Source organism: Lathamus discolor, chromosome 2, assembly GCF_037157495.1.
Source record: "Lathamus discolor isolate bLatDis1 chromosome 2, bLatDis1.hap1, whole genome shotgun sequence".
Lineage (NCBI taxonomy): Eukaryota > Metazoa > Chordata > Aves > Psittaciformes > Psittacidae > Lathamus > Lathamus discolor.
Window position 1 is genome coordinate 116125166 of NC_088885.1, and position 14464 is coordinate 116139629.

The window sequence follows — 14464 nt, forward strand, 5'->3', positions numbered from 1 at the left end:
AATTACTTTAAACTGTAAAATCTGCCTTTTTAAAATAACATATGTGGGCAAGAAAGATGATCCTGTGCCTTTATCATGTCTGTGTTGAAAAGACCTTTTTATTTGTGTGTTTTAGACTGGGATTGTCACGAGGGGAATCAGTGAAACTCACTGCGGTGCAAAATAATGATGAAGATGAAAGCAATTCTCTGTGTGGATCTTCTGGCACACCTGGTCCTTCTAAGCAAGGAACCTCTGAGGACCAAGAAGAGAAAGGTGCTAAAATTCCACCCTTACCAGAGAGAGATTATTGTCCATCTCTTCCTAGTATGGAACAGGTTCCTGCCAAGGATCTAACGGCAGACTCAGAGGATATACTGATACCTGAAGAATCAATCATTCAGGAGGAGATTGCTGAAGAGGTTGAGACAAGTATTTGTGAATGCCAAGAGGAGAACCACAAAACAGAACATGAGTTTTCTGAAGAGTCAGTTAGTCCAGCTGGCACAAGTGAAGAAACGGAAGCAGTACAGCTTACAGACAGCACTGAGTCCTGTGTCACGATGAATGATGTAACTGATACTGTATCTCACATTGAAATTAAAGTTGAGTTGAAGTCAGAATGCCCTCAGGAAGAGATGTCTGTTGTGATAGATCAGCTGGAGGATTGCGTATCACCAGCACAATCAGCTTCATCCACAAACTCTGGCAGTGATACAGCAGAGAAGGACTCTGAGTCTGCAAAAGAGCTAATTGCACCAGAAATGCAAACTACTGCTGTGGAAGGGTCCTTGTTCACTGGTGGAGGCATTGCAGTTGATATGGAGCTTCAAAGTGACCCTGAGGAGCAGTCATCTGAGAATGCCTGTATTTCTGAAACTTCCTTTTCTTCTGGAAGTCCAGAAGGACCCTGTGTTTGTATTGCCTCTCCTGGAGGAGATACTCAGTCGACTTCAGAGGAACCCTGTACCCCAGCATCTCTTGAAACAGCTTGCTCATCCGAAGTGTCCAGTACCGAAAACATTGAAGGTGATATTCAGCAAAAGGCCAGTGATGAAAACTTGCCCACACCTCTAATGTCAGAAATCTCTCCAATGTCCACCTCACCTGTAACCTCAGAAGCATCTCTGATGTCAAATCTACCTTTAACATCAGAGGCATCACCAGCTTCTAATTTACCTTTAACATCAGAAACATCTCCTATGTCCGATTTGCCTTTAACGTCAGAGACATCTTCAGTATCTTCTGTTCTTCTAACTTCGGAAACATCCATGGCAAACAGTTTGCCTCTTCCATCAGAGACATCTCCAGTTTCCAATTCCCCAGGCAATGAAAGACTTATTCTGCAACAAAGGAAATCACCATGTATGTCAGAAGACTCCCTTCCCTCTGTGAAAGAAGAAAGCTCTGTCATTCCTAAGGTGGTTCAAGAAGAAAATCTTGTTCTTCAGCCAAAGCAACTTCAGAGTGTCCCTGAAAATATGAAAGTTGGTCCACTAACAATTACACCTGATACTTCAGTATTGGAAGAGCCCCAAAACAAAACCCTCAGTGATCAGCCATGTAAATCACATTCTGAAATGGATAAATCCTACATTGCATCCATCCCAGAGCACTCTCCTCCAGAGGTGATGAAAAATAAAAATCACAGTGTTCAACAAAGAGGTGACAAGAAGGGTACACTCTTGCCATCAGAGGTAGCTGTGGAAGTATCAGTTGGCAAAAATATTGAATTGCTTCCATCAAAGCCACATGATAAACTATATACCTCATCTCTAGAGAAAGCTACGTTCTCTGAAGCATGCAGAAGTAAATCTCACAAGCTAACAGGCAGCACCCAAAGCCGTCTGGAGAATTCACATTCTTCCAAGTCATTAGAACCCACAAAATCACCTGAAGTGAGGAATGAAAGTAGAGACTCAGAAATCCCAAAGAGGAAAACAGAACAGCACAGTTTTGGAATCTGCAAAGAGAAGAGAGCTAGAATAGATGATGATCAGCCTAACCGAAGTGCTTCATCAACGAGTCCATCTGAGAAAGAACAGCCACCCAGGGAAGAACCCCGAGTTCCACCGCTTAAGGTAAAGTAATGAATAAACAGGCTGGCTTACAAACTAAAAGTTTATTATCTCCCTCCTACTGACAGCATGCAGACACAGTGCATGGTATATTTTTTGTGGATGTATGAGGGGTGTTAGCTTCGATGGTTTCGCTTTACTATTACATTCCTACCATGCCAAATTACTTCTGATATAAATATACCTATAGTTGTTCCATCATGGTCTTTGCTGCAGAACTGCTTTTGTGTGAGGGAAAGTTTTCCAGGACCTATGGCTCAGCCTAATTCAAGAGCTTCCCCATCTTTTACACAGTGCTATTGGGGTTTTTTATTGCCCAACTGTATTATCCACTTGTTCTCCTGCATATGACTTCTCCAGCAAGCATGAATAATAAATATTACCATAACCAATACCAAGAAAAAAAACAGTGCCTTCATCCACCAGGAGAACCTATAGTCAGAATAGTTGGAGATCCCTTTGCAAGCCCAGGGTTTGGGGTAGACTGAAGTAGAAGATTTCACTGTAGACCTGGCTATCAGGGGGAAGTGTCTAATTGATATATATATACATATCTTTGTTAATGGCAAATCAAAAGGTAAAAAAAAACCACCAACTAAGCAAACATTTTTATGTCTATCATTCTGCTGTGTAAGAAAGTGGATTCCAGTTGAAAGCTTTTTTTATTTTTTCCTAACAGAAATCTATAGATTTAGTTATATATAGGCTCAGCGTTTTGGCCCTTTTAATTTTGTACATGATGACATCAGCCAAGGTTTAGATCCAATTTGCTGAACTTAGGCTATTGACTTTTCAATATTACTTCCTGATTATTCAGAAATGCCCTTTTCTGCATTTATTTTTAACTGCTGCAGTCACTGAACATCGTTAATATGGCTGGGAGGGCAAATAGGCTAACTGTTTTAATCACTAGTGCAGAAGCATATCTCAACTAATTTATTTTTACGAGCAGTGATGCAATTGTAAGTTAGTCCATTCTGAGTTTAGTGATATTCTTTCATATTTGGAAGGTCTCTGACTAGCCTAATAAATTCTAATCACTCTCTAAGCACAAAGGAAACTAGATCACTCGGGAATAAAAAAGGTCATGACTATAATAATAAAAATAATCAAGCACTTAAAGCTTTAGCAGTTCTGTTCATGCAAAGCAGAAACTGAAAAAAGATGTTACTGAAACAGAAAGCAAAATGTTTTGAAGTGATTGTGAGCTTGTGTTACTCAATGTTCATGTAAATGTTAAAGACTCACAATATTAGGCATGTTTATTTATAAACCAAAAATTTGACTGCTAGAAAAAGTGAAGTATCCCAGCCCTCCAGACCAGCATAGAGTTATATATTACAATGCCATTTTAATATTGATTTCCACTGATCCCTCATGGAAAATCACATGCTGTTAGTCTTGCACAGTCTTAAGAGCTGAATCTCCCTGGAGCCTCCAGCCAGTGAATGAGAATACTGCAAGATTGGCAAGCATTTTGAAAAGTAATTTTGTACAATCAATTCTGGTATGGCTTTTTGTGTAATAGACATTTGGCTCTTGGGTCATCTCACCAAAAAAAACCTATCCTTGGTAATAAAAGGAGGAAAAGGAACCCCAGGTCTCCTAAGTCATTCTGCTATACAACTGTCACTTCCCGTCATACCTTATGACTACCTTTTCTACAAATATTACCTAGGTCTTTTCTTAGTTCTTTTCAGAAGAGAAGTCACAGCACTGACCACCAAGCCCTCTTACTGTGGCCAGCCAGTAAACACATGTTCCTTTTAAGAAATATATATTTTTTTTTTTTTTTTGCCAACCTTTGGGTATTCTGAGAGAGTTTTTAAGTTATAAAGTGGTCCCAGGGCTTTAACCTCTAATCCTGAAAACAGATATGACTAACTGTAAACATACAAAAAATGCCAGTGATTTTACAGGTTATTATTTTGTTTAAAGTTTTAGGTATTTAAAACTAATAATACTTGTAGGTTTGAGGATTTTATTTTTGATGTACAGTAGTATAGGAGGTATCCCAGAGATGGACTAAAGTAAGTCTCTTAAAATTGCGAGTGACAAAGGGAAAGGTGTATCCTTTGGTGATTCACTTCTTTTATACCACTACTCCAAAGTGCTCTGTGGTGCAACATGAGAAACAGGCTCACTGGAGACACTACTTCATCCTATCTAAAGGCAAGATTTGTTGTCTGGTATGTGAGAGAAAGACAGGCAGTTCCTAATGTCTTAATCTTTGGAGACCAAGGAGGGAAAGCACTACATGGTCATTATTTTTTCCATACATTTGCAGCAAGTACTTACTCATAGGCTTTTTTCCAGTGTCACTGCACTAGGCTTGTTGATCTTCTCAGTTAGATACACTGCGTATCAAACAAGTCTGACAAATTGTATCAGATAAGCATCATCTTGTCATCCACTTCAATCTGTGTTCCTATGAGTAGGATCAATATAAGTAGGCTAATACAGATGTCAGTTACTCATGATAGTGGATGATAAAATACTGAAGTGTAAATATGATTAAATTTTAGCATTTTTCTGGTCACCTGCACTGAACAGTAATTCCCTTCATTGCGTTTCTCTAACCCTTTGAGAGACAGCAATTTTAGCAAGTCCATGTTCTCATTAAAATTATTGGGTTTTTTCTTCCTTTAGATTCAGCTTTCAAAAATTGGACCACCTTTTATCATCAAGAGCCAACCTGTTTCTAAACCAGAACCTCGAGTTTCCCCAAGTACATCGGTCAGCAGCGGGAGAAACACTGGTGCTAGAACTCTTGCAGATATCAAAGCAAGAGCTCAGCAAGCAAGAGCCCAAAGAGAAGCTGCAGCTGCAGCAGCTGTGGCAGCAGCTGCAAGCATAGTCTCTGGAGCAATGGGGACCCCGTGCGAAGGTGGGAAGACAAGAACTCTGGCACACATCAAGGAGCAAACAAAGGCCAAGCTATTTGCAAAGCATCAAGCCAGAGCTCATTTACTCCAGACCAATAAAGAATCAAAGTCGCAGTTCAGCTCAAAGGAAAGTACCTCATCTCTGGAGATACCAACGTCTACTGACACAAAAATTGAGGGTTCTACTGGTGTTATTATAGTTAATCCTAACTGCAGGTCCCCTAGCAACAAGTCTGCTCATCACCGTGAGACGACCACTTTATTGCAGCAGTCACTTAGCACAGCTACATTACCAGAAACTGCTACTGAGATACCTGTGCACAGTTCTGATGAAAATATACCTATGCCACAATTGTGTGAGAAAATTATTTCATCTACCTCTACTGAAAGTAACAGTGTGCCAGTGCTTTATAATAAAAGTTCAGTCTCTGTGTGTGTTTGCAGCACTGCTATGTCTGGAGCAATTAAAGAACTTTCTTTTGCAAGTTCTGTTGATAAATCCTCTGTTTTAATGTCTGTTGACAGTGCAAACACAGCAGTTTCAGCTTGTAATATAAATATGCTGAAAACCATCCAAGGGGCTGATACTCCATGCATAACCATTGGACCAAAATGTATTGATAACAGTAACGTACCAGTCTCCTTAGACAATACGGTCTTATCAAACGCCATTGATGACAAACGGTTGCCGATACCAAGTAGCAATGTGAATAACGCAGTCTCCACTCATTATGCCACTGTGCCAGCTTCATCTATTGCAAATAACTTGCCAAATCATCTCCCTGGTAGTTCTGTACTGATTCCCCCAGTGGGGACTACCAACAGATTTTCTTCTGATAAGATAGCCATAACTGGGTGTAATGAGCAAAGCACTGTCTCCATTCACGCTACTGTTAGGTCAGCTTTAAGTTGCAGTGAGGCCCTTGCAGTAGCCGATTCTGTTGCAAGGCCACCAATGTCAATGTTTACTGGTAATATGGTGACAATAAACTCTTATGATAATGCTATTAAATTAAATGCTGATCTCTTAGAAAAAAGCTCTGGAGCACGAAACCGAATGGATCTCTCTGGTAAATCTCAGCCAGTGACCTTTACACAAACTGCCATGAACAGGTCTATACCTTGCAAAGTCATTGTCGACCACACTACAACTCTGAATTCCAGTCTGTCCCTTTCTTCTTCTGTTGAAAATGCAGAGAACAGCATTGACCTGCAGAGCAGACCTGTAAGGACAGAAGCTGCCTTACAAAGTATAGCCTGTCCTCAGGTGTCTGTCATAAGCAGGCCTGAAGTGGTGTCTAATGAAAGCCTTGAGCACAGCTCCAGCTTTATCACCATTACAACAAAGCAAGACAGCAAGAACTTGCAGGCAGGTTGTTCAAGTCTTCGAGAAGTGCCTCTTTCTCCTCAAGATAAATTAATTGAGGTGGTTACTCCCAGTCAAGGTTTTCCTGAGCAATTAAGAGGTCCTTCAGCATTGAAAAATGAGGCGGATGCTGCCTGTGCCAATCAGTATAACACTAACAATAGAATTTGTTGGCATGATGAAGAGGCAATGAGTACAGACCAGCCAGTGGTCAGCCACCTCAACCCCGGTAAGCATAAGGAATACTCAGAGCAAAATTGCTTGAAAAATGTCAAAACTGAACCTTCCAGTTACACGCAAATGTCAGAACTGCAATCCAGGAGTCTTTTGACGAGCATTGCTGTTCCTGTTAAATCAGAAACTAATGAGTCTGACAAGTGCTTCAGGATGGACACTGAGGATTTTACAGGATCTGAAATGCCTGCCCAGGCTGCAGAAATATCCACGAATGCACAGCCACAGACCTCCAAGACATCCATTGCGGACTCCATGGAAGACTCCCTGCCCCTGACAACAGAAACCCTAAAGAGAGTTACCAGTGCCGGGAGCTCAAGCTGTCGCTTATCGTCAGTGGAGGCCAACAATCCTTTAGTGACACAGTTACTGCAAGGCAATCTGCCTTTAGAGAAAGTGCTGCCGCAGCCCAGATCAGGAGCCAAACTAGAAATTAACAGGCTTCCCTTGCCTTTGCAAACTACCTCAGTATGTAAAACAGCAGTGTCCGAGAGAAATATTGTTGAACATCCTTCCAACTCTCCTAATCCAGATGGTAAAGGCTTTGCAGCAGGCAGCATAGCCCCACTACAAATCAGAAAGCGTGAAAACCATCCGAAAAAGAGGATGGCCAGGACTGTAGGGGAACACGCTCAAATTAAATGTGAGCCTGGGAAGGTGTCAATGGACACAGATGTTAAAGCGGCTCCTTGTGTAATTAGTTCCAGCATGAATCAGCTAGGGCATGGTCAGCCGTTTAAGCAGGAGTGGCTGAACAAACATGCAATTCAGAGCCGAATCGCCCACAGCCCAGAGATCAAGCAGCAGAAGAGGCCGTTGCCTTCATGCAGTTTCCAGCAGAGCCTGTTTCACATTGATAAAAACGGCAGCTTTCACGCAGAAGCTAGTACCTCACATAGACAGCATTTTTACCAAATGTCCATGGGTGCGAGAGGTCCCGTTCCCACGGCAGCTTTGTTGCAAACTACTTCAAAAGGCCCACCTGGCTGCAACGCATTTGCTTTTAGCAGACACCTGGAACAGAAGGGCTTGGGAGACGTGAATATTTCTACAGCAGCGCACCCGCTGAGGCTAGGAAGTGTGTTTTCCCCTAATATTCAAATCAAGGAAGGTGATGACATTGCCAGTGCCTCTCAAACTCTGCAGAGTAAAACATTAGTGCATCCCCCTCCTCCCCCTCCACCCCTGCCACCTCCTCCCCCTCCTCACCCAAACGCAGAAGTCCCCTCTGATCAAAAACAACCGACAGTTACTATGGAAACCACTAAAAGACTTAGTTGGCCTCAGCCAGCAAGCATCTGTAGCAATATAAAATCTGAACCTATTTCTTTTGAGGAAGGTTTAAGCAGCAGCTGCGAAATGGGCATGAAACAAGCTTCCTATGATCAGAACGAAGTGAAAGAACAGTTGAAAGCGTTTGCATTAAAAAATGCAGATTTCTCTTCCTATTTACTTTCTGAGCCACAGAAGCCTTTTACCCAACTTGCTGCTCAGAAAATACAGACGCAGCACCCGCAGCAGCAGCAGCAGCAGCAGCAGCAGCTCTGTGGAAATTACCCAACAATCCACTTTGGTAGCGCAAGCTTCAAAAGGGCAGCGTCTGCAATTGAGAAATCGATTGGGATTTTAGGAAGTGGCTCCAATGCTGCCACAGGCCTGTCTAACCAGAACGCACAGATCCCAGTTCAGAAATTTGCTGACAGTAGCAATGCCGATGAACTGGAACTAAAATGCTCTTGCAGGCTGAAAGCCATGATCGTGTGCAAAGGCTGCGGAGCCTTCTGTCACGATGACTGCATAGGGCCTTCCAAACTGTGTGTAGCTTGTCTGGTTGTACGGTAGGAACTGAATCAAAGATGCAGTATCCCTTATCAGCGTGGGAAAGCAGGACAAAGGAATGCAGAAATTGGAACAGTTTAGGCCATTAATGGTTTGCAATTAGTCAATTGATTTATTTTTATTATTATTTTTAATTCCTTTTTCTTCAACATGGTGCTTTCAGAATTTAGTTATTCCTGCCTGAGTGCCATTTTCTGGGAAGAAGAGGAAACCTGTAGTAGTTGCTTGAGAAAAAAAAGATATCCTTGTTACTGAAGCTTCAATTAGCTATTTTGCTGTGCTAAAGAAAAAAAAAAAAAGGCATTAATGCATGCCATTCGTAGCTTCTATTTATTTGCACAAAGTGCAGCACGTTTTTTCTCCACTTTTTGATAGTTGATACAAGCTGCAGCTTAAAAATGAGTGGAAGACTAACTGCAAGAAGTGGAGTAACTATGCAGAATGAATAACACACTGAATAGTGACTGTTCTGAGGGGGATAGTGGCAAGGTATGGGGTATCGGCCATTGTAGCTTCTGTTTGCAGGTTTTCTGCTGATAGGATTGCTTTCTTCAACTGACTTTCACTATCTAAGGCTAAAATATAGCCACTTCACCTGGAGGAAAAAAAAGCAGTTTACATTGTTAGAGGAGTTTCCTTACGTGCCTGCCAGGGACTGCGGAACTCACATCTTACTCATCATCTCTTCTTGTTGATTCCTTGGGAAGGATTCGTGTATGTGATGGGTTAGTGGGACCAACACTAGAATCACACTGGCTTCAGTAGAGTTTGGAGAAAGTAACTTCTCTACTGGGGATTAGAAAGCTGTCTTCTGTTCCTGTTTCCCACTCAGATACTCTTTATTTGTATTTGTCTCCTCATCTGTCCACTTGGTTTGTCAGTCCCAAATATATGTATTATATATAGGGTCAAATTTATGTAATACATTCTGGATGTTCTAGCCTTTCCATGGCCTAGAAATGGTGCATTCTTATGGTGAATGAATAAGAAAAGAGTCTAATTGCATATTGGTTGAATATTAGTTTATCATTTGTTTTCCCTCTTTTCTGAGTTACTCTATTTAAATAACATCTCTAAGTTTTACCATTTAAAGTAATTCTTAGAATTACTTACAGCACTGACTTTTTTTTTTGTTTTGTTTTCTCAAAGGAATTTGGACCCCTTTAACCTACCTTTTAGAAATTTCTAAGCAAAAGGCATTTTTAAAAGGGATACTGCATCTTTAAAGTTACCTTCAGTATTTATTCTGTACTGTATTTACATTCAGGACTATAGCTGCATTCCAGATGTGCTAGCCACCATAACAGCAGAGAATAAAAACAATGATTTGGGGCCATATTCACCTAAAAGGAAAATATAAAGGGATAAAGCACATGTGGTTGGTGGGGAGATAAAAATACCTTGAGTTTTTTTACTCCCACTTCAAGAACACAAAACATGGAGTGCAAGTCATCCATCTGCCAATATGTGATTGGGTCTGCCCAGATGTCAGCATCAGAGAGAAATGTGTTTTTTTTTTCCCATTGCTGTAGAACCTCACTAATCCCGAGACCTTACAGTCTGTTCAAGAAAACTGACTTTCCTTCCTCAGTTTTCAGAGAGCAATGTAGTAAGAATGTGTGAGATGTAGTACTGCTTGGATTTCGTGGTGCATGTAGTGTTGCATTCAGAGCTATTAATGTGAATGATAGAACTACATTTAGTAAATATAAAGTATGCTACATTTTACACTACACTTTTTTTATATGACCTTTGGTTGCGTACTTATTCATAAGCTGTAACTGGTCTCCCTGCCATGGGTGCATATTAGTGAGGTTCTACTGAATGGAGGAACCACATTTATTTTCTTGTGGGACCATTTTCACAAACATGATAAATGCCATTTATTGTCTTAAAAGTGAGCTGGAATATCTGCAACATACATTCCTGTCATAGGGAGCTCTATGGTGCACCTTGATGTTCTCTTTTATTGTAACTAGCAACATATCAAGATTATTTTTGACACTGTGTGGTACAAAGGCCATTTATAATTACACTAACAAATTTGTTGCTGATACAGTAATGTTATTATTTTTTCTATACAAAAGTACTCCTTAATATGACATGTGAGTTAAGAAATGGCTTCTCAGCACTTTCAGGTCTTCTGGTAGGAAAATAAGCCAGCCAAGCAAAAAGCTAGAAGTAACGACATGGAAATCAGCATCAAGTGTTACACCAGTTTCTGACAAAACAGTGACTGGAAAACACTCATGATTAAGCATCAGTGTAGTCAGTTAATGCATATCAAATTCACATTTGAGGAGCCTTTGTATCAGAATTGTATTGCGTTGTATTTATACTTGGTAGAGGTAGGATACTTCTATTTAAAATAAAGAGAGCAACCAGTCTTAGACTTCTAATAACCTATGTTTATATAAGCCTGCTGGGAATCCTTATTTCTAGTTCAGGTTTTCCTGTCCACAGCACATAAGTCAATATTTGTTTGTACTTGCATCTTGAAATACTTCTTGTATTGACTGACATAATACAGAAATAAATTCCAGCCACAAAATAGTTTTACTTTGTTTGAAGGATAAGAGTGTACTAATGTGGTAGGTAACTCATTCATGTCATGTTGTTATTTTTGTATCAGGATTGCAACCTGCATGTGTGAGGTTGTGATAAAATGTTATTTAAAATGGCATTAGACTGGATGGTGCTATGTTATGTATTACACAACTGACCAAACTCTTCCGTAGTGCAGTTCCACTCCTTTCATTCTTGAGTCACTGGAGTTGCACCAGGAATAAATTTGACCAATTTGTTAGCAACAGTCATGAAATGTTGCAGATTATAATTTTAGGATATTAAAATACTCAAATGCAACTGCCGTGGTATAGGAGCCTGACTGAATCCTAGTGTGACTGAAAACCTTACTTGGATTCTGGTATCACACAAATGCTTCAGGGAGAGTGACCCTTGGTCTTCAGTAAGAATATAATCACATTTAGAAGTTAATTTCAAATTACTTCTTTTTTCTGTTTGCTTAATTGTCCAGGTTCCAGGCCCAATGACATTGTATTTTCTAATGACCCCACAGTTTGCACCATGGGGTGTTAATAGTTTATGCACTGAAAAGTGGTGAAAGAATTGCTTAAGAACACACTGCTCTGTGTTTGCGTGTACATACGTATGTGTCCCAATGTCCAGCGTGTATAATTTACCTTTACTTTTTTGTTTTAAATCTCCAAAATTCTTCCCCCCTCCTACCCCCAGAGCAGCACTTTTGGGTGAGAGGGAGAAGCACTCTTCTTTTCTTTCCTTCTTCTTTATTGTTTTAATTGCATACCTGTGAGATATGCAGATAACGTTAGGGCATTTGCAGTGTGTGTGTTTGTGTGTTTCTGTTCTGAACTAATTTTCCAAGCAGAAACTCCCTTTGAAATAATGTTTAACAAAAAAAAAAAAAAATAATTAAGAAATGGTGAACTGGATGCTCCCTGTTTGCATTTTATTTATCTGCTGAGGTCTAGTATGTGAAATAGCATTTAAAAGACGAAAATAAAGGTTGAGCCATAAAGCAAAAGGTATATTCCCTGTACTATAGACTTTCTTCTTGAGGGTGGTGCATGTTGTCAGGGTAAACTACAGAACATGCAGATGGTTTTTCAGGACCCTGCAATTCCTTGCACAGTTTTTAAGCTGGTGCATATGGTGCTTTATAATGCAATTTCTGAAGTAAAATCACCTTATGCTGCACCCCCTTCCCCTTATGAACACACGCACAATTTCAGAATTGTTATTGTAGCCTCTGGTTGAGCAGTTTCTCCAAGGTGTGGTGAAGTACCAGGATAAACACTCAAGATGAGCTGAGAAACATCACCGAAAGGGATCATTTTAGCTGACACACGTGAAGGGCCCTGCTCCGAACACTGAATGACTTCTGCAGTCTCCTGGCAGCAGCGCAGCAGTTCTTCTTCTGTGGCTCTGCAGAACACTGGGGGAAAGGGAAGCAACAAAATATTCAGTGGCTTTACCATGGACCTGTGTAGCTAAATGTTTCTGAATCTATGAAATCCTGTTGTCTTTGGTCATCATGCTTTGTCACTGTAAAACCAACGAAAAGAAAAAAAAAGCATTTTTTTAGTCTAATTTAAGGAGCTGCTTCTTTTATAGCACATAATATTTCGCTTTGTACTATATTTGATAGTTAAAGAATAATTTAGTCCGTAGAATAACTTTGTTGTATTTGTACTGTTCATGAATGTTACAAGAAAAGTGCTTTACTTTGTTGCCATAATTCTCTTGTACTGCTGTAAGATACTTTTCCTGCTTTATGGAAACTTAACTCAATTCACATTTTCAGTACAGGGTTTTTTGTGTGTATGTATTTTATTTTATTTTTTTTTTGTCAGTATTCTGAATGTTTACATCTGTTCAACATTAGCCATTCTATGCCTTTTTAGGGCAGTGTTACTCCTGCAGTATAACAGCAATGTGAAATCCACTCGTACCTAACATGCATGAGAAATACAGATTTACTGGGGAGATCCCTAATGTGCATAGATATTTTTTCTATCTGCATTCAGTGAAGTAAGTACCCTCCTTCAGTCCTCTACCAAAGAAAATATTATTCCCACAGGACAAGCTCAGAAAGTGGTTCTCTGAATCTTCAGAAGGGGGTGTAGTTGGTTTCAGCGGGGTTGCTACAGTTCAATGCTGTTATGCTTTGCTTTGTTACCCCACTGGATGTGACTGGGCGAAACAAGCATTTTAGCAATTTTTTTGGTTCAGGCAGTGTTTTGTTTAGAATTCAGGGATCATGCTTTCTTTAATGGTGCTCTTTGTTTTATTTTATTTTTTTTTTTTAAGAAAACAACCTTTTCTTGCCTACAGAAATGACCATTCACAAAACCAGAAGTTAAATAAAATAATTTGTCTTCATAACTTCTCTCTTCTCCCTTTCCTTTTCCCCTTCCTTATCCCTTGAAAATAATAACTTGGGCTTCGATATTAAAATATTCTGAAAAAAAAATAAAAAGATAAACTGATATTTGTCATTTGCTTATTTATTTTATGTTCAGTGCCTTAGGCAGGATATCCTGCTTGTGCACATCCATTGTATGTACAGGTATATGATATAGAAATGTGAGAGAAAAATCAGTCCTTTGTAAAGGATTTTTCAATTACGATGATGTAAGACATAGTTTGAATGACTTCTGATGTAACTCAAGTATTAATCATCTTATACTAGTAAAATAAAACTAGGTGTTGTATATTAAGTTGTTGTAAGCAGAATAGTTTGTGGATGAAAGTAATATATTGGTTTGGGTAGGTAATGTTGGGTGTGTTTTAGTACTTTGCCTCTGTCTGCAACCCTGTCCAGAGCATGCTTAACAACAATCCAGGCACACGTCTCCATTATTTCTCGTCCCCACAGCAGAAGAATGTAAATGTACGTGGTACATGAAAGGTAACCAGTACAAGTTATATTCCCCAAACCAGTTATCTTTTGGAGTCTGGAAGGCCTTCCTGAAGTGAAAAATTCAGTGGCCATTGTATTGAAAGTTGAAAACTATGGTTTTTATCATGTTACACTGCAAAGAGAGCTTTGAGTACTAGTGGTTAGGGTGCAAGTGGTAGAGGGTGGGCAACAAATCGCTTTTTCGTAAGCCTGCTCAGAAATGCAAGTGCAGCACATCCTAAACAGCGTCTTTTGCCCAGCCTCCTGTGGTCATTATTTCAGATGTGATACTATCGGAGGGTCTTGTTAGCAGCAAATGGCAGCTCTTTCTGCAAAACCTGTCCAAATGCTCAAAGAAGATAGCACTAACCTTTGTATTTTATAATCTATGACCTTTTATTCATATCCAATACCCACCCAGCAAACTCCCTCCACTAGTACTGTCATACAGATTATTTAACATTCTGCTTAGATATTTATTTTTCCGTGGGGCTGTGCAAAATCAGGGATCAGCTCTGCTTCTGACAGTAACAGCTTTTGTTTTGCATTTTTTCATCTGAGCAATGTAATGCAAATCTGTGTTAAATCTGTACTAGCTAAATATTCATTTTTTTTCTCTTTCATTGCTTTTAGGTTTTAA

The 14464-nt window shown here is 39.8% G+C and overlaps 1 protein-coding gene across 5 annotated transcripts in view; it reads left to right on the plus strand.

Moving 5' to 3' along the window:
- ASXL3 (ASXL transcriptional regulator 3) overlaps positions 1–13579 on the plus strand; it is a 126627-nt gene extending 113048 nt beyond the window's left edge. For all 5 annotated transcript variants that reach the window (XM_065668198.1, XM_065668194.1, XM_065668193.1 and 2 more), the window contains 2 exons: positions 116–2060; positions 4707–13579. In XM_065668198.1, coding sequence (XP_065524270.1) covers positions 116–2060; positions 4707–8384 — 5623 coding nt within the window. In that variant the 3' untranslated portion in view covers positions 8385–13579. The remainder of the gene's footprint in view (positions 1–115; positions 2061–4706) is intronic.
- The last annotated feature ends 885 nt before the right edge of the window (positions 13580–14464 follow it).